The sequence below is a fragment of the Apodemus sylvaticus genome, chromosome X (genome assembly GCF_947179515.1).
Source record: "Apodemus sylvaticus chromosome X, mApoSyl1.1, whole genome shotgun sequence".
NCBI lineage: Eukaryota > Metazoa > Chordata > Mammalia > Rodentia > Muridae > Apodemus > Apodemus sylvaticus.
Window position 1 is genome coordinate 54,258,716 of NC_067495.1, and position 24,774 is coordinate 54,283,489.

At 37.2% G+C, this 24,774-nt stretch overlaps 1 protein-coding gene across 1 annotated transcript in view; it reads right to left on the bottom strand.

Moving 5' to 3' along the window:
• Pola1 (DNA polymerase alpha 1, catalytic subunit) overlaps positions 1 to 24,774 on the bottom strand; it is a 318,138-nt gene that overhangs the window by 65,724 nt on the left and 227,640 nt on the right. Inside the window, exon 26 of the mRNA XM_052170245.1 lies at positions 20,396 to 20,489. Coding sequence (XP_052026205.1) covers positions 20,396 to 20,489 — 94 coding nt within the window. The remainder of the gene's footprint in view (positions 1 to 20,395; positions 20,490 to 24,774) is intronic.

Consider the following 24,774-nt stretch of genomic DNA (forward strand, 5'->3'; position numbering starts at 1 on the left):
CCTGTTTTGGTGAAGGCAGAGGATTTAATTAACCACAGGGTCAACTAGCAGCAGCCATCACATCTAAATGCTGTCCTTGTTATAGAACTGATCAAATGTAGGTAAAGCACACTGACAAACCAACTCAAAATATAAGTTGCATTTACTTCATTTACTTCAATTTTCACACCTCTAAAATTATAATATGTCCCAACTAAATACCATTTTTGGTTTAATGAAACAAACAAGTGACAGTGAGTTTAGCTAAGGGGCTACCTCTTCTAAATTACTCTCATCCAATTCAAACCAGAGAATGTTTCCTACATGATGCTGTAACATGAAAGGTAACAGTCACTTGTACTCCTAGACCATTAAAAACAAGACCAGGGTAGAAGATTGTCTTGGTCCCTTTCATGTATTCAATTTCTAGATATACCTCTAATCATGTTCTTTATCCGAAGTAGGGATCTTGGGAGAGTCTGCATGAAAGAACTTCACCACGGGAACCTCCAACTATGTTCTGAAAGAAGTCATTATGTGTGATGAATGCTTTTACGGGGCAAACCAATGCAGATACTGAAAATATTTAACATAACTTCAGCTTGATGGAACATTTGCTTGCCACTTGTAGATATAACAGCAAAAGACCATACAGAAACCTTTTGATGAACTTAGTTAAAAGAGTAAGAGTATAAATACAGAAACCATACAACAAAGGAGAAAAAAATTATAGAGTTCTGTGCTGCCATGAAAAGCAGCTACTAGTCATATGTGGTTTTCAAGTTACTTAAACTAAATAGATCTGGAAAACCAGTTTGTCAATCATACTACATAGAAAGTGCTATAAAAAGGTTTACCCATTCAAACATAAATGGCAACATGTGGCTAATGGTTATGGCACTAGACAGTATAGGTAAAGAATAACTCCATCACTGTAGAAACTGGGATTGGACTATGCTACTCACAACAAATACAATGAAGACAAGTCATACCTATGGGCCAGTGTTTAGTAGTTGTACATCTAGACAAACTGCTCATTTTGGACAAACGATTGAGCTTCAATAGTGCTGTTTTCTCAATGAGAAAAATCACGATATAGTGCTTATCCTGCACCCATACAGATATACAGATGCTGTGAGAATCAGAATGAAGGACAGGTGCAAGTTCTTTGAAGACTGCACATGCTTTAAAAAGGTTTACCTATGGTTATCTTTCTATGCAATTTGGTTTTTAAAGTCTGAAAAATGCTTACTTAATAAAGATCTTTATGACTCATATAAATTGCTGTGTTTTTAATACTGGTCTGACTTTTTCACTACCCCAAATGCAAGTTTTATGGTTTCATTTTCTTCTCATTTCTTCCTTTTCAGAAAAAAAGGCACACTTGCAGATATTTTTAAACACACAAGTAGCATTAATGAGTGAAGTGGGCTTTAGTAGACCTACAACAAACTGAAAACCCTGTATTCTATGTACCTGTTTAGTTGCTATGTACTCAGCTCCTGCCAACTGTGCTTCATTCTGGGCAGTGCTGGCCTAGTTGGGATAGACACTGATTTTTTGAAAGAAAGGAAGAAACTTGACTTTAAAAAATGTTACTTCTTTGTTCATCCTTTCATTCAAGGGTATCTGTGCGGCACAGTCGAATGCCATGGTGCACATGTGAAGGTTAGAGGACAACTCTGAATCGGTTCCTTCCTGTCACTCTGTGAGATCTGGGGATCAAATTAAGCTTGTCAGGTCTGCACACAGAGATGCTACCTGCTGAGCTTTCTCACTGTCGCAAAACTTGGTTTTAGAGGACTTTTCCACTTAACTAAACACACTTAGAATGTTATAGGTGGTAGTAACTGACACTAAGTGTATGACCTGTGTTTTCAAAGACCCGATGGTAATTATACTCCCTTCTTTAATGTCTCATGACCTCAGATACTCTTAAAAATAACTGCATGCAATCTATTCCCTATTGAAATAGTAAGAAAATAGAAATGAAGCTCACAATATGATGAAAATATTAACAGGAAAAGAAATCAAGAAAACCCATTGCATGATTTTATGCTCAAGTTTTATTGCAATTAAAAAAAATTTAAGCCAAGTATACTTTTTTAAATCCTAGCAATTGGAAGGCAGAAGGACTGCCACAAATTCTACAAACGAATTCTAGGCAAGCCAGGGCAACACAGAGAGAGACCCTCTCTCCAAACAAAACAAAATTTAAAATCATTCTCCCCTCTTGCTATTCCACTGGAAAATTACTGGAAAACTGGAAGAGAACACAGTATTTTATATAAAAGCCAAGTCTATACTGATAAATGAGTAAAGAAATATTGGTATTTTAGTAAATTGGAAAAGCTGTCAGAAAGCAAAGCAAATCTTTTTTAATTCTTTCCATAATTCAAATCTCTATACTCAAAGCCCAAAGATTTCTATACCATATATGGGAACATACACAACTTTTTTTGTTCCAAGTGTATTTAACTATTTTATTTTTATCATATGCCCACACCAAGGAACCAGGATTTGTGGCCTTTCTATCCAGCTGATAATTCAAATATTATTTCTCATACAAACAGACGACTTATTGTGCTCATTTATCTCTACCTTGGTACACTTCACAATCGCATTACAACCCCACTGTGTACGGAATGCCACTTACAGTTCCAACTACTCAAGACAAGTACCTTTACTTTCAAGAGAAGATTGGCAGTAATTAAAGGTCTAATTTAGTAGTTGTTGGCAACTACATTTTTTAAGGAGAAAACAAAAACAATAGAAAGTAATACAGACAAATTTAATTTGGTAATTATATTTTATTAATGAGATCTATTTTGGACATATGTTCCAATTGGGGTTGAAAAAGACAAATTAAACTATTATCAATGCTTTGAAAGAGAATAAGATGAAGTGTTTTATAATTCATCAATGAGAAGAATCCAAACACCTGTGACCCACATGACAAAAACAAAATCATACCAGAACGCTAACAACTACGACGACGACAACGATGATGACTGCTTTGCACTTATGGACCTCCTTCCAAAGAATTTCAGAGTGCCTTTTCAACACATTTTATTTTTCTTCTTTTGGACAAATAAGACAACTAAATCAAAGAGTAATAATGGTTTGTTCATGCCACAAAGTGAGTCAGCAGCAAAGCAGGAATAGATTTTCTAAGTTGTTTTAGTCTCCTGCCATTATATTGTGAAATGATTATTTTATTTGAGTATGTCTTGCAGGTTACTCTACAGTTATCAGCTTACTATTTTCTCCCCAGGCCCTCCCAAGCCTATGAATGCTGCTGTTTATAAACCTACAATGTCATTGGTATATGCTTTCCTAAGGGTCACATGGGAAAGGGAGAATAAGAGAAGGTCAGTCTATAAGACTTTCTCTTCCCAAGTCTTCTCAAGCATTTCCCATGTTCCCTGGCAGCCATTTCCTCCTTGTATGATATAAGTTAGTGAGGGAAAATAACATGTGTTTTATAGCCAATTTTGTAGAAATGCATTTATTTCATCTTCAGTTTGTTTATTACCAGAATGCAGTTCTTTCTTCTTGCTTACTTTCCCCCAGCCCACTGTTTCCTTCACTTCATCTCTGATGCAATATTAGGTTATATAGCACCAAAATACTCTCTTTATCTAGGAAATAACTTGTTTCACTTTATTTTCCTTTTTACTTTCTATTTCAATTGTTTTCTAAATGCCACCTGGTCTTCTTTTGTATATTCAAATTAGGCTTAATGCATATATGGGAAAAATGAAATATTAAAGTTTGAAGAGTTTCATTAACTCAGAAATTCTAAAAACTGAAATCACCTGTGAAACATTCTAAATATACAACTGTTTGGATCCAGTCAATTCTAAAATTGCAAAACTCAGTTAAACTAGTTAAGAAGTATTCTGCTGACTATAATACAGGATTTATAATTTGGTTTGGCTGATTCTCTCTACACCATTACCACTATTCTTTACTCTTTCTACAAAGTCAACTTATTACCAACTGTTTATACCAGTACAAAACATGCCAAAGGAACACATCTAGAGAGAACTGGAATATTTGTGGATTATTTAGGTTTCAACTTCATCCATTAAGGCAATGGAGATTTAAATTTAATTATAAATATTATATTATTATAAACATTCCAGTTCTATATTGATGTTTTTGAATGTCATTTTGATAGATTTCAAGCTTTCTGACAGCCATGCTTCTTTCATACTGTCACCAGTGGATAAATCTGAGTGGAAAAATTTCTCCTATATGTAATGTTGTATGAGGTGCTGGTGATATTAAACTGGACAAAAATATAGCCAAGAAAAGGCTGTAGAATCTGGAGAATTGCAATAAGGACAATAATATATACTATAATAGTAGCTAGGGCAATCATTATCTAGACAAAATAAACTGACATTTGCTACACACTTAGCATGTGCCAAGCACTGTTTCTGCCATTTTGAATATGCTCCCCTTTAATATATTAAACATTTTGAAGAGTTCACAGGTTCATATTAATCTGATTAATCTTAAATGGATGTGCCATTCACATTGCTGCTTTATAGGTGCAATAACACAGGCATTAAGGTATAGATTCTAAAGTTTTTTTTTGTATAGGAAGGGATAGAAAGCAAAAACATATGCTAGGGGTTGGCTCCACAACTCAATTATCCTATACCGTCTCTGAGAAGGCCAGACCAGTCATTACAGTACTCAATAATGTTGAAGGAAGAAGGGGTAGGGTGACTTAACAGAGCATCCACACAGCGTGCCTGAAAGCCAAGGCAAAAAGGCAAGTGTTACCTGTTCTTCTACTTCAGTAATGGGATGGGAGTTAGGCTTTCCTAGCTAACCCTACCATTGCCCTTTTCAGTTCTCTCTTCCTCAATGTAAAGATTATACCAATTTGGAACCAAACTAAAAATAACATCTTGAGGACATTACTTCCAAGAATTTCCAACATGTTCTATTAATGTACAGTGACATGCTATTGCAATAAAAAAGTTATTTCTTCAGAATAAAGCAAGAAAGGCAAATCTAAAGAGATAATATTTCAGATTGATTAAGGAGGGCTGGGTGGGTGGGTAAAAATCCTGACTAGGGCTAAAGGCTGCTGCCAATAGTTTGTTTTGTTCTTAAAGACCAGAACATACCAGTTTCACGGTGCTGGAGAGAAGAGATTCAGATGCAAAGTTAAGTGGTAGCAGTGGTGGAAGTGGGGTTTAGGGATTCAATTCCCATTGTTCCTTTGGGAGGAGAACAAAAAAAAAAAAAAAAAAAAAAAAAAAAAAAAAAAAACAACCCAAAAGCTCCATAAAAGAGATGAGCAACTGGTCTGTGGAAGGACTGAGCCTCACAGATAATGCAAAGTGATTTGCATCTACATATCTCACTGGTATAAATGTAATCCATCGAAGAGTGAAAACCTCAATGGAAAGTCACTATATATCCATGACAAGATTTGTAGGCTATTTGTTGTGGTGAGTAACAAACAGAAGTGGTTAACCTGGTGCACCATGCACCACAGAGATATTTTGTTAAGTAGGCTTAGTCAGCTAATCTTGTTGAGATTTCTCTCATATTACTGATTTCTTATTCTCAAAATAAATTAAGAGGCTTCATTCAGAATTCCCTGTAGTCTACCAGCTTGAATTTGTTGGGTGCATTTGATTGTCTCTTGTCTTTAGATTCCCTGCCTTGCCTTTTCAGACTGTGTTGTGCCCTTTGGTATTTCCCGTTAGTCCATGCTTGGAATAGCTAATTATGACAGCATAATTCCTGCCCGTACAACAAGAAACAGCAGAACCTTGCTAATTCACACCAATGACTGAAAGACTCCTGTGTAAGTTAGTGAATTATGCAAATGAGCAATAAGTGAAGAAAGATGATTCAAAATTGTATTTCATTCATTTATTTTGACAAGTGTAGTTTAGTCTTAATTATTTCAAAAATTTCTTTGTAGCATACTAATAAATGTACCATGGCACATTTGTTGAAAGTGATAAAGCTTTCACTAACTGAGGCCAGACTACACTCCTCTGAATAATTTCATGAACACAGACACAGGCTCTGACCCTCTCTTTTATTTTGAATTTAATTGACTCTTCAGCACTGACCTCATTTGGCAAGACAATATATAAAGACCAATAAAATATAGGAATAATTTCAGTAGCAAATACTGATTTCAGGAACAGGTTTTTATTAACCTAAGCTTTTATCATGTTAGTTTCATCAATCATGCTTTAAAGAAAATATTTTTTATAGTCATTTTACTGTTATTCATCACTTTTATTTCTTTTTTTTTGAGACAGTGTATCCCTATGTAGTTAAGGCTAGCCTGTATCTTAACATCTTTGCATAGCATGCAGGTTATAAGCATGTATCATAAGTGGCTATCTATCCTTCTTAATTCCTCTTTGATGTTTTGTTTTTACCATAGTTCTTTCTTTTAAAGACATGTTTTCAGATAAATGGATATATCACAGTATGCAACATTTTCATGTCAAAATACTTATATTATTATATTCTGAGTTAAATTATTTAAGATGGAAAAACATTTTGATATACTTTTGACAGCTATATCCTGAAGGATGGATCAATTTCTTTGAACGTACCACCAATGGTTACAGTGGGGAGTGAAGAGAGATTGCCCCTCCAGTGTAAAATCTTGGGCTTAAAGCTGCATATAGATTGATTTCTTTAATAAGCACTTTTAGGCTAAACTTCCAATTCAGAGATGCATTAAAATCACCAAGCATTTGTCAAGGGACAAATTTGTACAAGCTAGATAAGTAACGAAAAACAGATAAAAGTTAGTCTCAAAGTAAACTATTACATCTGTGCTTATTAAAACTTCACCTACTCTGAGAGGCCCAATTCAGATTCCATCTTTACCTGGAAACCTCCTCTAAGGCATATGTTCAGAAACTAAGACACTTTAGTATTACTTCTATTAGAATCATTGATGTCAGGGTGACATTTTTCTAGCAGACAGATTAAGAGCAGGAAAGCTACAGCAAAGAAAGAAGAGTCAGTGACTTTTAGACTCTCAAACTTTGCCAACTAAGAGGCTATCTCATCTCTTTGAGGTGGTTTTCTCACCTGAAAAATACGAGCTATCCATATACCAATAGATGTAACTGTTCTCCATAAATAGTAAAATCCAAAGGGCTGGAGAGGTAGATCAATGGTAGAGAATTTGCCTAGCATGCACCAAAGCCTGGGTTTCACCCCTGCCATCACAAAGTAAAGCAAATATCATCGCTATCTCCTATAAAAGGCCAGCATATAGAGGATAAATGCATGAATAAGCAAGTGGTCACAAGCAGATTTACTTCTAAAAAGAGGAATCAGGTCTTGTTTATATCTATGCTCTTTACCACATAGGGCAGATATAAGACAATTTTGCTATTAGGACAAAGTTCAGGTCACACAGAATAGAAAATCAGACTTCTACAAAGACCTGGCATTGTGATCTTACTTGTGAGTTTTGTTTTACTACCATTTCTTAGAACAAAGTATATCATCAATGTCTAAAATGAGCCAGTAACACTATCATTTTTAAATACAGTTCAGTTAACCTTAACTTCAAATGAAAACACTAAGGCTTCCAGGGCTAGACCTGGAAGAATGCAATCAATATTAATTCAAGTCTTCAAGTCCAAGTACATCAAAGACTTCAACATAAAACCAGATACACTAAATCTGAAAGCAGAGAAAGTGGGTGCCTGCCTTGAATACATTGACACAGAAGACAACTTTCTAAACAGAATACTAATGGCTCAGGCTCTAAGATCAACATTGATAAATGGGACCTAAAAAGCTTCTATAAGGCAAAGGACACCATCAATAAGACAAAACGACAGCCTACATATTGGGAAAGGATCTTCACCAATCTAAAATATATAAAGAAGTAAAGAAATTGGATACCAACAAATTAAATAACCCAATTAAAAAATGGGGGTACAGAGCTAAATAAAGAATTCTTAACACATGACTCTAAAAAGGCTGAGAAATACTTATAGATATGTTCAACATCCTTAGTCATCAGGGAAATGCAAATCAAAATGGCTTTGAGATTTCGTTTTATACCAGTCCGAATGGCTAAGATCAAGAAGTCCAGGGCCAGCCCACACTGGGGAGGTTAGAGAGCCAGAGGAGCTCTCCTCCACTGCTGATGGGGATGCAAACGAGTACAACCACTCTGGAAATCAGTTTTGAAGTTTCCCAGAAATTTGTGAATAGTTCTACCTGGAGACCCGGCTTTGCTGCTCCTGGGCATATACCCAAAAGATGCCCCACCATGCCACAAAGACACTTGTTCAACTACATTTACTCTGGCCTAAATCATAATAGCAAGAAATTGGAAGCAACCTAGATGTTCCCGAACTAAAGAATGGATAAAAACAAAAATGTGATTCATTTACCCAATAGAGTACTACTCAGCTATTAAAAACAAAGATATCATGAATTTTACAGGCAAATGGATGGAACTAGAAAATATCATCCTGAGTGAGGTAACTGAGAATCAGAAAGTCATACATGGTTTATACTCACCTATAAGTGGATATTAGTTATAAAGTACAGGACAATACTATAATTCACAGACCCAAAGAAGCTAAGTAGCAGGGAGGGTCCAAGGGAGGATGTTTGAATCTCACTTAGAAGGGATGTAAAATAGACATCAGAGGTGGAGGGAGGGAGGGAATTGGGTGGGAAGGAAAACTCAGGTGGTGACCAGCTGTGGGGAGAAAGGGGTTGGTAGGAGATAGCTGAGAGAGACAATGAAAATTGATAGAGGGGCATCTCTGGGAGTAGTTGTAGACCTAGGAGTCTATGAGAGAGACCCTACCCAAGGCACCTAGCGACTGGGAATATGGAGACTAAAGTGGCCACTTCCTGTAGCCAGGCCAGAATTCTAAAGGAGGGAGGGAACCCCCCCTCCTGAAAAAACCTTCAATCCAAAATGTGTCCTGCCTGTATGATGTGCAAGGATAAATATGGGGCAGAGATTGAAGGAATAGCCAAACAATGACTTTCCCAACTTGAGACCCATCCTTGTGAGAGAGCCAACCCTTGACACTATTGAGGATAATCTGCTATGCTTGCAGACAGAAGCCCTAGCATGACTGTCTCCTCAGGGGCTTCATCTAGCACTTAAAAAACAGATGCAGGAATCCACAGCCAAACATTAGAGGAGCTTAGGGAAATTTGTTGAAGAATTGGGGTGGGGTGGGGCATGTTTTGAGGAAGCCAGAGTGGTCAAGGAGACTACAAGTAGACCTATAGAGTCAACTAACCTGGGCCAGTGAGGGTTGTGAGACTTAACCACCAACCAAAGAGTGTGCAGGGGTTGTCTCTGATTCTGCTGCCTGCCTTTGGATCCCCTTCCCCTGGCTTAGCTGCATTTTCTGGCCTCAGTGGGAGAGGATGTGCTTAGTCCTGCTGAGATTTGATATGCCAGGGTGGGTTGGTCCCCATGGGGTATGTGAAAGTGGGGCTAGGAGAAGAGGAGGACAGGGCTTCAATATGGAAGCAAAGTAAATAAAAAATTAATTCAGCTGATCCTGTCTTGTTACAATTACTGTTGGGCGTAAGGTAGAAGAATGTAGGTGAATCAGACTACATACATTGATAATAACTAAAGAAAGAATATAAGTCAACTGATGATGGCTTTTCTCAGTATATGAAGGATAGTGTATAGACAAGATGGTAAAGAATTAAATATTAAATGGGGCCCAACTAATGCTAAAGTTTACATTAAAACTGGACTTGGGGCTACAGGGAAAATAAAGATATTAAAAGGCTATTCATTATTAGTCTTCACAAGTTTTGGCTGATTCCATTGCAAAATTATGAAAGATTTAAGGAATTTATATAAGATAATGAAGACATGTCAATTTGTAGGAAAAGCAAGAAAGGAATGCAAAACTGAACAGTTAGTATAAATGTTTTGAAATAAAATCTGTGTTACAATGAGAACTAAGAAAATATTGAAAAATTTTAAACCATTAAAGGCTGTTCTGGTCCACATAAGAACTTGGGGGAGAGAGAGAGAGAGAGAGAGAGAGAGAGAGAGAGAGAGAGAGAGAGAGAGAAGAAGAAGAAGAAGAAGAAGAAGAAGAAGAAGAAGAAGAAGAAGAAGAAGAAGAAGAAGAGTTAAAAAAAAAAAAGGTCAGACACTAAAAAAATTAAGAGACCATGTGAGGCAATGCTGTCTTCTAAAGGGAACATACACATACTTATAAAAACATACTGAGGAGAAATGTTATGAGGACAGAGTGAATTAGAAATGAGTAAGACATTACATTCTGGGCTAAGTGAGGGAAAGAACAGGCCATTTAAAAAGAATTCTTATCTAATACATAGGGACAAACATGTGAATCAGATCTGTATAAATCCCAACCACTGCTGAGAACACAAAACATTTTTGAAAGACCATAAATCCTCTAATTTGCTCAAAGCATGCTGTTCATTTAAAAAGTCATATCTATTAAAACTTTTAACTGGTATGAAAAGGCACAAATTCAGCTAGGACTGTTATACAGAAAACCCCCATCCCTAAAAGACAAAAGACAAAATACCCAAGCTAGCAAGCAAAGTCAATAATGGATAAAACTACAAAGTAAAGTCTTCTTTGGAAAGCTCCAAGAGAAAAATGGAATACTATCTGACTACAGAGATGAGTCTTTTACTATTTAAGGTTGTATTGCTAAAATAATTAACTGTGATAAGATTTTCAGTGGCTGTCTCAATACACGTTTAGAGAAAAAAACACTAATTTGGGGAAAGAAAATTCGTGTAACAATATCTAACTTCCAAATGCTTTATTTAGATAACAGATAACATGTTACAAAAATATCAGTAGCTTGGTATCTATTTCTATACCTATTTTTCACCCAAAAGCCAAGAAACAATTAATATACATTTCTGAAACTTACAGTACACACTACCATGATACTTAAGGGATCTACTCTCTTCTTTACCATAAGTATTATAAACCTTTTCCTCCTAATTAAAGTGCAATTAATTTAACCAACCTCCAATTACTCTTCTACAACACTGTCCGACTTAGACAATAAAGCAGTCTCTAGGATGGGTTTTAAACCTGGGCTAAAATAGACTCCTACAGACCAAAATGGTTCTGGGATTTCTCTCTGTAGTGTAATTTAAATGTCATATCTAATTTGCTGTCATGACTATTGTTTCACTGTGCAATTTGTATGTCGTTTTGAATGGTAAAGGCATCATAGCTTTATTGAATTAAACCTTCTGTCTTTATTTAGGGTCTGATGTTACATGTTTGTGCATTTATGTTTATGTCTGAAAAGCTGCTTGTCATCAGGTAATAGAAAAAAAAAGGATATGCTTTTCTGATGTGTTTTTTTTTAAACCTGAGGAAGTATAAACATAAATTGGATAAAATTCTCTCTAAGTGAAAGAAGTAGAATACTGCCTGTTACTATTACTTCTTTTAAAGGCAAAAGTAGTGAAATAAGAGCTTTTGTTACTGATGGCCTGGTAGTTCTGTAACCTAATGCTTTGATTATTAATTCTACTAGTCAATTAAGAATTTTCCTTTATACTGAGCTTTTGTGACTCTACCTTAAACAGGTATTTATACTACAACTCTAAAATCAAAAGATGTGAAATGCTCCTTAGTGTCAACTCAAAAGGGACTGTAAGACTTTATCGTCTGGGGCTGTCCCTCTGCTAGCGTACAAGTTCAAGTCCTAACACCATGACTAAGACCAACTATGGAAAGCCTTCCATTAGACCACTGGAATAGCCTTTTAAGTAATTTTTAGTGCATGAAATTTCATAAAGTTTTTACTAGATAATTACACTTCCTGATTTTGTAATTAGTGGAAGTACATGCAATTACATAATAATTATGATAGTAATTACGTAATTAAGATGTATAATTATGTAGTAAAAAACATCATGGAAATAAAACCATCTACTGTGTAAGCACAATACATTTCAGAAGTAAATTCACCAACTCAACTGTTTAAAAATACTTTTCTTCAAAATAAAGTGATTAGCTTACATTATGATCTAACTGCTAGAAAATTGTTTAATATTTTTTTCTCTCAATGGTGATAGAAGTATGTCTTAAAAGTACATAAAGAAAAATCTTAACAGGTCCTTGTCATTCTTAAATGAAAAGCACTAAAAAGAAAAAAGCATTGCAATATGTTTTGCAAATGAAGGCCACCAACCACTGCTTTAGCACCTAGTCACTGTAACACTGGTGCCCTTGTTTGTGCTGCTATGCCTGTCACTACAAAAGGGAAAAGGAACCTGCTCGTTGAAAAGACAGTAATAGGAAAATGATTTTATAAAACGAGTCACATGTCTGTCATCATAGCATGCCTCTGGGTCCCTGAGTACATAAAAATGCAAAGACTGAGTACATATTTACAGAAATGGGCTTAAAGAAAAGACACAATTAGAATCTGGAAGTTTGCTGCCCAAAGGTATGGCAACTTTCACATACTACCTTAGTTATACTAAAATAAAAATGACAGAAAATATACAGAATCAAGACACTCCTAGTTAAGGGCAAAGCAATTAAGGTGACAATTTCCCGGAAAATGTACTTTCTCGTTCGCTATACTGTTAGTTAAAAACAAAACAGGCGGTACCCAGAGCAACAGAGCAGTGTGACAAGACTACATGCTTTGTCATTGCTGTAGTGAACAAAAAACAGATCATAAAAATTAGCTGCCAGAAACAAAGTACATTTCAAGCTAACATTTTTAGTATCACATAAAAAAAAAAAATCAAACAAACCTCCTTTCATTTTTTTTAATCTACCTAAAATCTTAACAAGTGTGCTAAATCAGCATTGTAAGGGGGCCTAGAAGATGGATGGTGAAACTTCAGTCTGGGAACACACCGAGTGGCCCGTACACAAAATGGGCATGGGCTTATATTCCAGCTCTCTCTTTTATAATCCTGAGAGGTTGAAAGGTATTTTGAAAAGCCCAATATACTTCTCCCCTGTTCTTTCTAGCTATGAAGACATGAATAGAGTCATGCTTTCTTGCTTTTGTCATGCCACCCCCAGCCCTCATCAAGCTACTACATTTTCAGCTTATGTACAGAATATATTTCGAAAGTCCAGGCTGTTATAGGAAGTCCATTTTAAAACTTACGCAGAGCTCGCGGAGTTGGCATATTTATCATTTCAGGGTTTAAGTACAAGAATGGTCTTAGGCAATGAATGAGTAAAAGAGACGTAGGCTTTAGTTATTAGGAGGGAATATGTCTTAGATCAGTGCTTTATAAACCATAGCATGTCTAAGAATTACCTGTGGATCTTGTTAAAATGCAGGTGCTGATGCAGCAGGTCTAGGAGGCCTGAATGTTTGCATTCCTAACAACCTCCCAGGTGATGCCAATGCTGCTAGTACACTGATCACACTTGGGAAAATGCAAGGAAACACCAGTTGGTTTGCATTCATTTATATGTTGTTTTCACTCCACAAATTGTGAATTGTTAGAGTAACCATTGCAAGATGAGTAAAATTCTTTATCAAATTGTGGCGTTTTAAATTTTCCTTACTGTAAAAGCTGTCTATAACTTGGAAATTACATAAAAGTAAAAAGGTGCACCTGCACATGGGCCTGGCGCTTAAAGAACTGTAGTTACCTTCACAATGTTACCTGTCAACTTCTGTTATGGATGGAGGAGGAACTCGGTTAATGGTTGTGAGGGTAGGTGGTGCACTGGGGAAACAGATTTTCTTCAGCAGTACAGTCACTGGCAATCTGCCCATGCTGATGCAGCAACCCTAATTAATTTCAGTGGGATTCATGTATGAAGGTACCCAGAAGTAGAAGGGGGTCTAGTTGGGAGAAAGAGGGTTAGCGGGAGGGGGACAAGAGGAAGGAATGAGAAGGGAAATATTAAAATACATTAGATATGCATGAAACTTTCAGTAATTTAAAAGTAGAAAATAAAAACAATCTATAATCAACCAAGATAATGATTATTAAAACATTTTAGTGTTCCTTATTAATTTTCCCATCTTGCAAAGCATTAAAACGTGTTTTGCACTTTAACATTATAAATGGTTTCCTCTTGACACTTAAGAGTAAACTTGTATAGTATCTAACAACAGCAGCAACAATTCACTTTTCTGTTTTGTTGGTAGTGGTGGTGGCACACATGTGTATTTCTTTGATTTTGATGGTATGAGATTATTGATTCATTGTGTTTATATAGTTGTAGTTAAGCTGTAGGCAGCCTTGTGGGCTGGTTAGTTTCTATCTTCAATTTGACATAACCTAGAGTCACTTGAAAAGGGGAAACCTCAATTGAAAAACTGTTATTAGACTAGCCTGTGGCCATATCTGCAATAGTTTGTCTTGATTAATAATTGATTTGAGCAGCAGCATCCCGTAAGCTGAGCACACTCCAGTGGAAGGCCACACATCCACAAATATATGAGCAGAACAAACTGGACTTGAAGGGCTTTAAAAAAAAAGGCACACTGTTGGGAAGCCGGGGAAGGGAGGTAAGAGGTAGAGCTGGGAGGAGTTGGGGGAAGTAGATGAATATGATCAAAACACTTTGTACAAAGTCCAACTTAAAAAGCCAGAAAGTAGAGAAAAAGCCTTTCTTAAAAATTCTTTAAGTTTTGGTGCTGATGAGATGACTTACTAGTTAAAGCAATTGCTGCCAAGACCTAAAACCTGCATGGGAGAGAGAGAGAGAGAGAGAGAGAGAGAGAGCGAACTAACTCTTGCAAGGTGTCCTCTGATCTCCACATGTGTACTCTGCATGAATGTGAATGAAATAATGAATGAAATACAATAAAAATTTCCAGAGAAACAACTCAACTCATGGGCTTAAGAGCAAAGTAACTAGACCAGACAGGCACTCTGTGACATGGCTTTATTTCTAATGCCCTGAAGGATTGAACAAAGTAAATTCTAAGAATGTCAACTGGCTGAGAGACTACAGGGGTTCTTTGCTACTTTTCTTTCAGCACTTCAGCTTCTCCTGCATGTTGACTTTAGCAGTCTAAAAAATAGAAATCTTTAATACTGAAAGGTGATCTGACTCGAGATGCTTAGACATCTCCAAAATTGCAAATAATTTCATCTGTAAAACACTTATCTTCTGGTTTCAAGAAAGACAGTACCTTTATAATCCCCTTTCGTGTTTTAGAACTAACTGCTGGCCTTCTTTGGAGACCATTTTCCCAGAGTAAAGCAGCTGTGCTCACTTTATGAGCAAACTGCTCAGCCGATAGCAAGGACCCTGAACAAGTGTGAGAAGCAGTCAGCTTGGCTCACTGACCAGTCCAGAGATCTGATAGTCTTTGACTTCAAGCTTAGTATCAGCCAAATGACACATCTGTCTTTAGTTATTTGCAATGTGTAGAATCGTATAAGCAATATGCAAAACTATGAAGGAAGTTTTATAAGTTTATTTTATGGCATATCTGAGTCAAAGCAGACAACACAGAGAGCTCTTCTGCCTTTCTTAAAGTCATTCCCGAGTAATAAACAGTACTAATTTCTAGGAACAATTTTCCCAAAATCCCTGAAATTGCTTGTGTGACCTTGTTTTCCTCCAGGAATTCTTTAATCGAATATTTAGTGATTAGGCTACATGATGCAGTCCTCTGTCTCGATGAACTTAAGTGAAAGAGAAAGCAAAATAAAACACTTGAGACTCCTCAAAAAGGTCACAGGGGAATGCAAAAGATGGAAACATTTCTTTAATCTAATTTGTTCATCACTCCAGTGCTGTTTCTTCATAGGGCTGTCTAGAGGTCCCATTACACTGATGGAAGGATAGTTAGAGGGAAAAAAAGTAGCTTACAAAGAGGCAAAATAGTTGGGGGGGGGGAACTAACTAAACAAACAAATACTATTGGTATGGCCTGTAATAGTAGCAAGTGGGAGGAAAAGGCGGGAGGATTACAGTGAGTTTGAGGTCAGCTTGGGCTACACTGTGAACCCTCACTGAGGGCCCAAGAAGAGGGCAATGTTTATAGATGCAACTTAGAAGAATATAGAACAGGAAGCTGTCCATAACCCTTTGTGAAAAGAAACTAAACGGGTGTGGGGGGAGTGGGGTGTGTGTGGTTAATGATAGGAAGAGTCTAAACAGCCTAATAGGACTCCCATTGAGAAATCACTTTCTAACAGGTGCTGCACACATGAAATTAAAACCATCTAGTAAACATCTATGCTACAACTTCAACTCCTTTCAAACAGGACCCCAAAAATCTTAGTGTTGGTGTTCTGACAAACAAATGTAAATTTACCAAGTGGACAGCATGTTGTGTTGTCTCCTTAAACTGATGTATGTATTTAAGTAAGAGGGCTGTATTTAGAGCCTGGGTCTTTAAAGAAATAATTAAATTACAATCAGGGCCTCAAAATCCAGTTTCAGCAAGGCTCAAAAGGTGATGCGTGCTTCTCCAGTCCCAGCAGGAGGCAGAGGCGGGCAGATTTCTGAGTTCAAGGCCAGCCTGGTGTACATAGAGAACCCCTGGTGTGTGTGTGTGTGTGTGTGCGCGCGCGCGCGCGCGCGCGCGCGCGCGGCTCTTGAGGGTAGGGGTGGAGCTAGGCATAAAGGCAAAGATCTACCACCATCTACAAGTCAAGAAGAGTCCTCAGGGGACTCCAACCCTTGAACTCAAGACTTCCAGCATCCAGAATTGTGAGGGAATACTTTTCTGTTGCTTAAGTCACACAGTCTGTGGTATTTTGTTACTGCACTCCCAGCAAGTTAAAATTCCAGTCTATAAGAAATACTGACGTAAAATAAGAATAGCTAAGCATCAAGAGACAATGTAACCAGATAACAAACTTCTTTCTAGAAATAAACTAGAGCCTCGACTGAAAGAGCAATTAGCGTTCCCTCCCTTTGCTTAAGGCAAGTTGATCAGGTTAGCGATAATATCATATTTATCATCTGATGAATCTGCCTTTCCCCCAACAGACTCTGAGGTCGACCAGGGCAGAGATTATCAGCCATTTATCCTGCTTTCATTGACATAAGAGTTCACACTCAACACATAATAAAATCTACAAATAATGCTATATTTATTATTTCTACATAAATAAAAACAGGTTCTGCAGGGAAAAGAGACTCTTTTTTTCCCTGCACTTATAAAAGCAGATAATTCAAGTACCTGGGCAAAGATGTGAATTGATTCTCGTTTCCCCAAACTGTTCATTTATTCATACTCAGGCCAAGGCACCACAGGATGAGGCAGTCAAATATGACCATTTTATGCTGCCATCCTGGAAATGGATTTTTACTTCACATATTGCCACAATGTTCTGAAAGCTCCCTTGGACCCATTATGCCATCTGTGTACATTCTGGAGCAGTTACAACAATAATGCCAATGTCCCACAGAAATAAGACTTCTTAAAATGTTATGTAGTTACTGTGAGCATGCAGTAAACACTCCACCAAAGTGAGTAACAATCCTTTAACATTTTAAAGGAAAGGGGAAAATACCAAATGGGGTTAATTCACATTATGGACTAATGGTCTGCAAACTTTCATTTGAAAGTGAAGTACAAGAAAAGAAAAAAGGAAAAAAAAAAGCCTTGACAGAACTACTTTTCACTGTAAAAATAAATAAACCTCTTTCAAATAATTTGTACCTGTTTCTCCCAAGACAAATGGCTGAGTTTCAAACAAAAATTAAAAGCACCACCCAGCTACAACCTTTAAAACACAGGCTTGCTAATGGGAATGGTAAGACAATCTTAGTGAAGGAAACGTTGCTAGGAACTGCAAGGAAAGCAGAGTCTACAGCAAACACTTGACACACCAGTCACAGGGCACTTGTTGACAGATAATGTTTAGATTGCATTGACCATGATGTAACTGTGCTACAACTGTCACTTTTCACATGGCATCTGATAGTAACATCTAGTGTGTTCTGGCCTTGGTCCAAATTGCATCAATATATTTGCCCTTTGGTTCCTACAAGTTTAAAATTCACTTTTAAATTAAAGAATCTCTTGAACAGCAAACTAAAAGAGAACTTAATTTCAAGTAGTAAAATGGTAAGTGATTTTACATGTTATATTACTATACATTAAGGAAATTTCTCCTTATTAATGTGCTCCCTGACATATAAATATTCTTATTTCCTATTTTCCTCATATAGACTACAACTTCTATTAAATTCTCTTTTATTTGGAAACATTTCCCCTGATCTATTCAAGATGTTTTGGACAGGTCTTTTCTTTTTCTTTTGAGACAGGGACTATTACATAACCCTAGCTGTCCTAGAATTCACTTTAGATTGGGCTGGAGTTGAACTCCTAAGAGATCCACCTGCCTTTGCCTCCCAGGTGCTGGGATTAAAGGCATGAGCTATCAGAACAAGCTAGGTTTTTTTTCTGTGTATGAGTGTTTTGCCTACATGTGCACTGCACGCCCCCTGCCCCGGACTCATGCAGTACATGTGTGTACAGTGTACATGGAAGCCAGAAGAGGACACTGGGTACCCTGGATCTAAAGTTACAAATGGTTTTGAGGTGCCACATGGCCACTCAGAATTGAATCTGGGTTTTCTGCAAAAGCAGCAAGTGTTCTTATTAACCACTGAGCTATTTCTATAGCCTAGACAAGAATTATCAAGGTGAATGCTATTTGAGGAGAGTTTTTAAAAGATCTATCTTCCAAGCTGGGCACAGTAACTCAAGTTTGTAACCTCGAATTCAAGAGGCTTAAGGAAGAAGGAGGATTGTTCCAAATTCCAGGGCAGCCTGGGCTACAAAAGTACATTCTAGGTCAGTATGAGTGAGACCCTGTCTTAAGAAACATTTTACTTGCGCGCGCGTGCGCGCGCACACACACACACAGCCTATAGCGAACTTCTCCAAGATGCTGGAGACACCAGTGACCTTATACATTATTTTTCCCTATGTCTTCAATAATGACTGGACTTTCTGAAACTACTAATCATGTAAGATCAATTTGGCTTCTCATAAAAGAATTTAAAACCTGTAGTCAAGAGAAGTTTGTATCCTTCGAGTCTAAAAATATCAAATGAATAACCTATAGTGGCTAGAAGTACAAAGAGGTTATAGGGAAGCAGGTGCTAATATGCTGACACACCCAGAAAGAGTTCACAAACCCAAGAGAAGCAACTGTATTCAGAGAATGAGAATTCAAATCTCCCAATTCATAAGTACCTTAGAGGCATGGGGACAAAAGAAGTACATACTTTAATAATATCACAAGGAAATACAGGCTAGATAGTAGACATTAATAAATGTCATTAAGCCTATTTATTAATGGGCAAAAGGAACTTCTTGTCTACATACGTTGTATGTCATTAAAAACATGTTATAGAGACCAAGTGGTTGTTGAATATCCAAAGAAAAAATACTAATATTTCAACCAAGATCTTCATTTAGTTGTAAAATTGTTTTCTTTCCCAGGACAGATAAACTAAGGAAGTCAAAGTAATAAAAAATAATTTCTAGAGTACCTCGTAGGTAAAAAAAAAAAAAGTGAAGTCACTTATGACTAGAACTGAAAACATTGAGACCAAATCAAGGGCAGCATGAGAATTTTTATGTGAAAAATTCCAGCCATATTTGTAGGTTTTTATACGCCGTTGAGGTTGCCTCCAGCCCTAATACGGACCAACAAAGCCCTGAATTGATATTCGCTGACAAACAACATAAACACTCTGTAGGTAACTAATAAGAAAAATGTGTAAATTTGCCTTTTTTATTTTTTACAGGTAATAGAAAAGTTGTCAATGTGATTTTCAGGTAGGAGAAAAAAACATGCACTTGTCATGACATTTTCAAATACTTTAAGTTATGTAACAAAGCTTTTCCCAGACCCATTAAGTCCCACAGTGCCTGCAAGTCTTGTGTAAGGAAATGCTGGGTACAGAAGGCTCCAGGCAGCATCTGATCATATGGGTTGAGGTACCTATACATTCTCTTAGGATGGAATCAATAAAAGAACTCCACCCCACTCCTCTCTTTCAAAATGAACCTAGGCTTTTAGTGAACAGTGGAGACACACTCCAGGTCTATTTTTTTGTGGTAATATCTAGTTTTTGTAGGCCCAATGATCACGTTGCCTATGCTTACTTTATTACAATTACTAAACTCTATAGAAAATAGCATTTTCAAAATATAGCATTTAAAGAGTCCTTTTTGTACTGTTCCTCCCCCAAAAGCTTGCTTTAATAGAGAACAATGTAAGACAGGCTGTGGGGGCCAAAGCCGGGGATTCCTATGCCACCGCCCCTCATGCAGGGGATCCCTGTGTTCACATAGGCCCCTACAGCCTGCCTCTGAGACAGCAATGTGATGCTGTGTGAACAGCCTGACACAGTAGGTCTGGCTTTTATGATGCAAATTTCCACTTTAAACTCAAAGGTAATTACAGTATTTTAACGTACCTTTCTCATGTTCAGTAAGTTTTTCCAGTGCACAGTCCGCATCAAAAATGTACCGGTAAAAGCACAGCTGGGTGTACAGGGACTTGTCAGAATACTGCAATATAACAGAAAATAAATGAATACTACTATGGGGGGATGAAGATCACTCTCAGCAGACTGTATTCTCTAATTTTAACTTCCATATCAAGCAACATTCTGTAAAGAAAGAAGGTGAATAAGGAGAGGATCACACTAATGGGGTGTCCCCCTCATACAACACAGGTACCTTTCACAATTCAGAATAAATCCTGCCACTTCGATCACAGATTACTACTTGCGAAGCTGCAGACCGATTACTCCTGCTGTCAAAAAACTGATTTTGTCAAATTGCAAATTCCTATGCACCCATGACAATTTTCACTGTTAATTGGGAAAAGTGGTACTGTGCTTCCTAACTCGGACCTGTCCATGCTAGCAGGAAGTTAAACAATTTCTGGAAATGGTTTAACATATATTGCTATACTATGAGCCCAATTTTCTGACTCATGGTGGCAATACACTACCCTAACCAACAAATGGCTAATAGATACAAGGCTGGGATTTAAGAAGACCACCTGTTCTGTGCTAATCTGAATGGGCAACAGATGCTATCTGAGAAGTAGCATGAAATAATGGAAGATTTCCATCCTACCATGGCAAAGCAGGAGCAAGTTCTAATTTAACAAAGCATTAGAAAATGTGTGTGCACCCTAACTTATTCAGCAACATATGTTGAAAGCTGGTGTTGCCAACATTAGAGGTACTGACTATACATGTCCTCTTAAAGAATCATGTCTCATCCTGGGTGAAGAGAAAGACACATTCACTGAATTCAACAAGTAACATGAGCATTATTTAGTGATGGCACTCAAATGCAATTCTACTTAGTTTAAGCCACTTGTTCTAGAAATGTTCTTTCCATGCTCCTGAAGAGCCAGATACCCATGAAACCCTCCAACTGGAGAATAATCAGCTTGTATCTTGGCTGGAGGGTATTGGGGAGGGGGTCTCCTACCAAGGACAAACAATCAGATACTTAGAATGAGAAGCTCAAATAACAAAACACATCATCAATTTCCCCTTGCTGTCTTGGAATACTACACTATTTACCCAAAATAGAGTGAGGACCTGATATGTACTAGGTTCAACACCAGGAAGGATGCACACATAGCTGACGTACATAGTAACTTACAGTAGCTCTACAGATCTTGATGAAATTAAGCATCCAAGGGTCGTAACAGCCAAGTCATGTGTACCATTCATAAAGCTGGGCCAAGTGGCACGCACAGAATAACATGTGATCAGGAAGACCACTATCTACTTCCTGATATGGAAAAGGCACTATTTCTGAAGGGAATCTCTATGGGTATTATATCCAAGGATCACAGATGGTAGTCAATAAGAAAAAGCTACAGCCAACTCAACTGGGTACAGAGGTAAGTGAAATTCAGTTATTAGAGTTTATGACTCACCTTCCAGCTTACTCCATTCTAAAACTTGTTACTAAGTTTAGTGTATTTTAAGCCTCTTTGACCATGACAAATGGTATCTATAAATATTGGGCTGTAAGAATAAAACCACATGGCATTATTCATGGGCCAGGGCTATTTATTGTCTTTTTATGTATGTGCATTCCCTCCTATGAGCCTTTCTTTACCTGGACCTATTTTAAACCGTATACACCTAGAAGCTTATTTTATTTCTTATTAGCTATTCTACAATATGCATCATCATTATACTATTATACACCAGTTATTTTTAGCGAATCCTGATTACTGCTTCCTGGGGGGGAAAAGGAGGACGACAGCGATTAAGTTATTTGTTTAGTTTTTTAGATTCAGCAGTAATTGCTGGTACACATCTCCCTGACTGCACACATGCTGCAGGTTGAATAGAACACTGAAATTACCTCCTTCATAATAGTTTGTTTTGATAATGTATTGTGTGTCGAGATGATGAGAAACAGTTGCTGTCAATTTGATTAGCCATTATATTTTTATGTTAATTGCCATTATTGGGTCCATTCTGTTTAGTGTCACCATAGAAGCCATACAATGTTAGCATAAATAACAAATTGGAGTAAATTAGGAAGATATATTTTTGCCAATTCATTTTAATTGCCCCTCAGTCCTTCCGTTGGTTAACGCAGCTGTTGACCCATAATAAGCGCTGGGTCAATATAGCTGCTTGTCAATTCAGAAATGCAAAGTGCTGTGTTGCTGGTAATGGATATACAACAACCTTTGCCAGCCAACTGAAGCAAACGAGTGACAACCCACATGAAAGAATAAAGCGTCAGCCATGGAGTTTAGTGACCTGATATTAGTAGGCAGGCTAATTGAAAGTCACTGCCTAAATGGATAAGGAAAATAGAGGAAAAATTAAAAAGGAGTTATATATTTTTAAAAAATATACCAACACCTCCTGCCCTTTTGATTCCTGACATATTTTGCAATTAGTAAACTGGTTGAAAACAAAAGACCCTATTAGATTTTCAATGTCAAATACAATTAAGTGGTTTTAAAGAACACACATGGAACAGAGAAAACTATAGCTTAAATGAACAAAAATAACACCTACTTTTGTTTTCTTGATTTTGTACCATTGACTTATAATCACCAGAAATTAAAGAAAAACCTGACACACTCCAGTCTTCTTTAAGACCCTCAGCCAGGTTCTCCCTGGCCTACTCCATCCCCACACTTCATGTTCATTTTGACTATACAAGACTGGATGGAAAAATACCTCAAGAAAATAAGATAGTTTAACATTTCTTTCTCCCACTTCCACTTACTGATTTACAATGTTCGATTTTTTTGTTCTTTCTTGAATATTGCACTGAACACAGTGCCTAGGCTTCGTTCAGGCTTCCTTTATATTTAGAACATTACATACCAAAGTGGCTGACTGTGATTTAGTAAGGCCAACACTGAGCTGAAATAGCTGCTGTACCCATATTCAAGTTAGTTACTTGGAGCCTTACCAGAGTAATAAGTGTGGGCCATGGGCATGCTTACTTGCTCACAAGCACTTACAGGTAGGAAAATAATTCTGCTTTTATACCTGGCACAGGGGGAACACTTAGAAAAGAACATGGAAGAACTGAAGGGAGAAGGAGTGTTTTAATACCACTGTTTTTGACGTCTGCTTCATGAATCCTGTGACCCTATTACATAAGAAACAATGAAAATCTTACACTCCAGGCAAAAGTAATTTCTGGCAAAAAGGCAGTCCTGTTTCCATTTAATGATGCTACCTGGTTTGTCTCTTGAGATCTATGATGAGGCTCTACATCAGTAGTACCTCACCTGGTTACACATCAAAGTCACCCTGGGAGCTTTTAAAAATACTGATGCTCAAACATCAGCCCTGAAATAACTAACTAGGAATGTAGGGTAGAGTGCTGGATATGGGCATTTTGAAGGGCTCCTGGGTCGTTTAAGCGGGCAGGTTGAGATGAGAACTGCTATGTCTGTATTGGAGGTCCTTTTACAACCAAGGACTTCAATTCTCTCCAACCTGACTTGAGAAAAAGGAATTTATGCTACCCAAAACACCCTGAGAAATTTTCATTATAATCATTTTTGAAGAAGATGCTTGCTTATCCAAGCAAGTTATTTCCAGATAAAGATAGGATAAATGTTGTTTTAAAAACATGTAGGGCAATGTTAAACTTCATTTGCATTATTTGTTCTTTTTACTAAATTATAATATATGCATAAAAGTGTATAACTCTTTGCAGAAAGTGAACACCTTTCTGTGACAGAGCCCACAGAAATAGTATAACTCTTGTTTTTTGCTCATATATTTCATGTTTTACCGAGGATAAAACAGATTACCATTGAAAAATTGTACTTTCCTGGAATAAAACAATTCATAAGTCATGTTTTTCTTCCTCTCCACCATCCCTGTTTATCTTGTTTATCTGTACTTCTATTCTAATTGCCACAAAACAGTTCACAATCAATTCACCTAATCTATGTAGAACGGGTATTGGAAGGCATCTTCTTTATAGGAAGGGGTTAAGAATGATGATGCTGAGGCCAGCGAGATGGCTCAGCTAATAAAGGTTCTTTTGCCGAGCTCGAGGACACAAATTAAATCTCTGAGATCTAGATAGTGGGAGGAGAGAGAACTGACTACCGTAAGTTATTCTATGGCGTCCATATATATGTCATTATCATGAATCCTCCAATAAATAATAAATGTAATATAAAATAAAAGTCAAAAGAATGGCGCTGTAAAGTGGTTTATGTTTACTTGACAGACCTAGCTGTCTCTCTGCATCCCGATGACTCACACTGTTCTTCCCTCTGACCCAGAACTCATGCCCCATGTAAGTCTTCACTGTACTATATCAG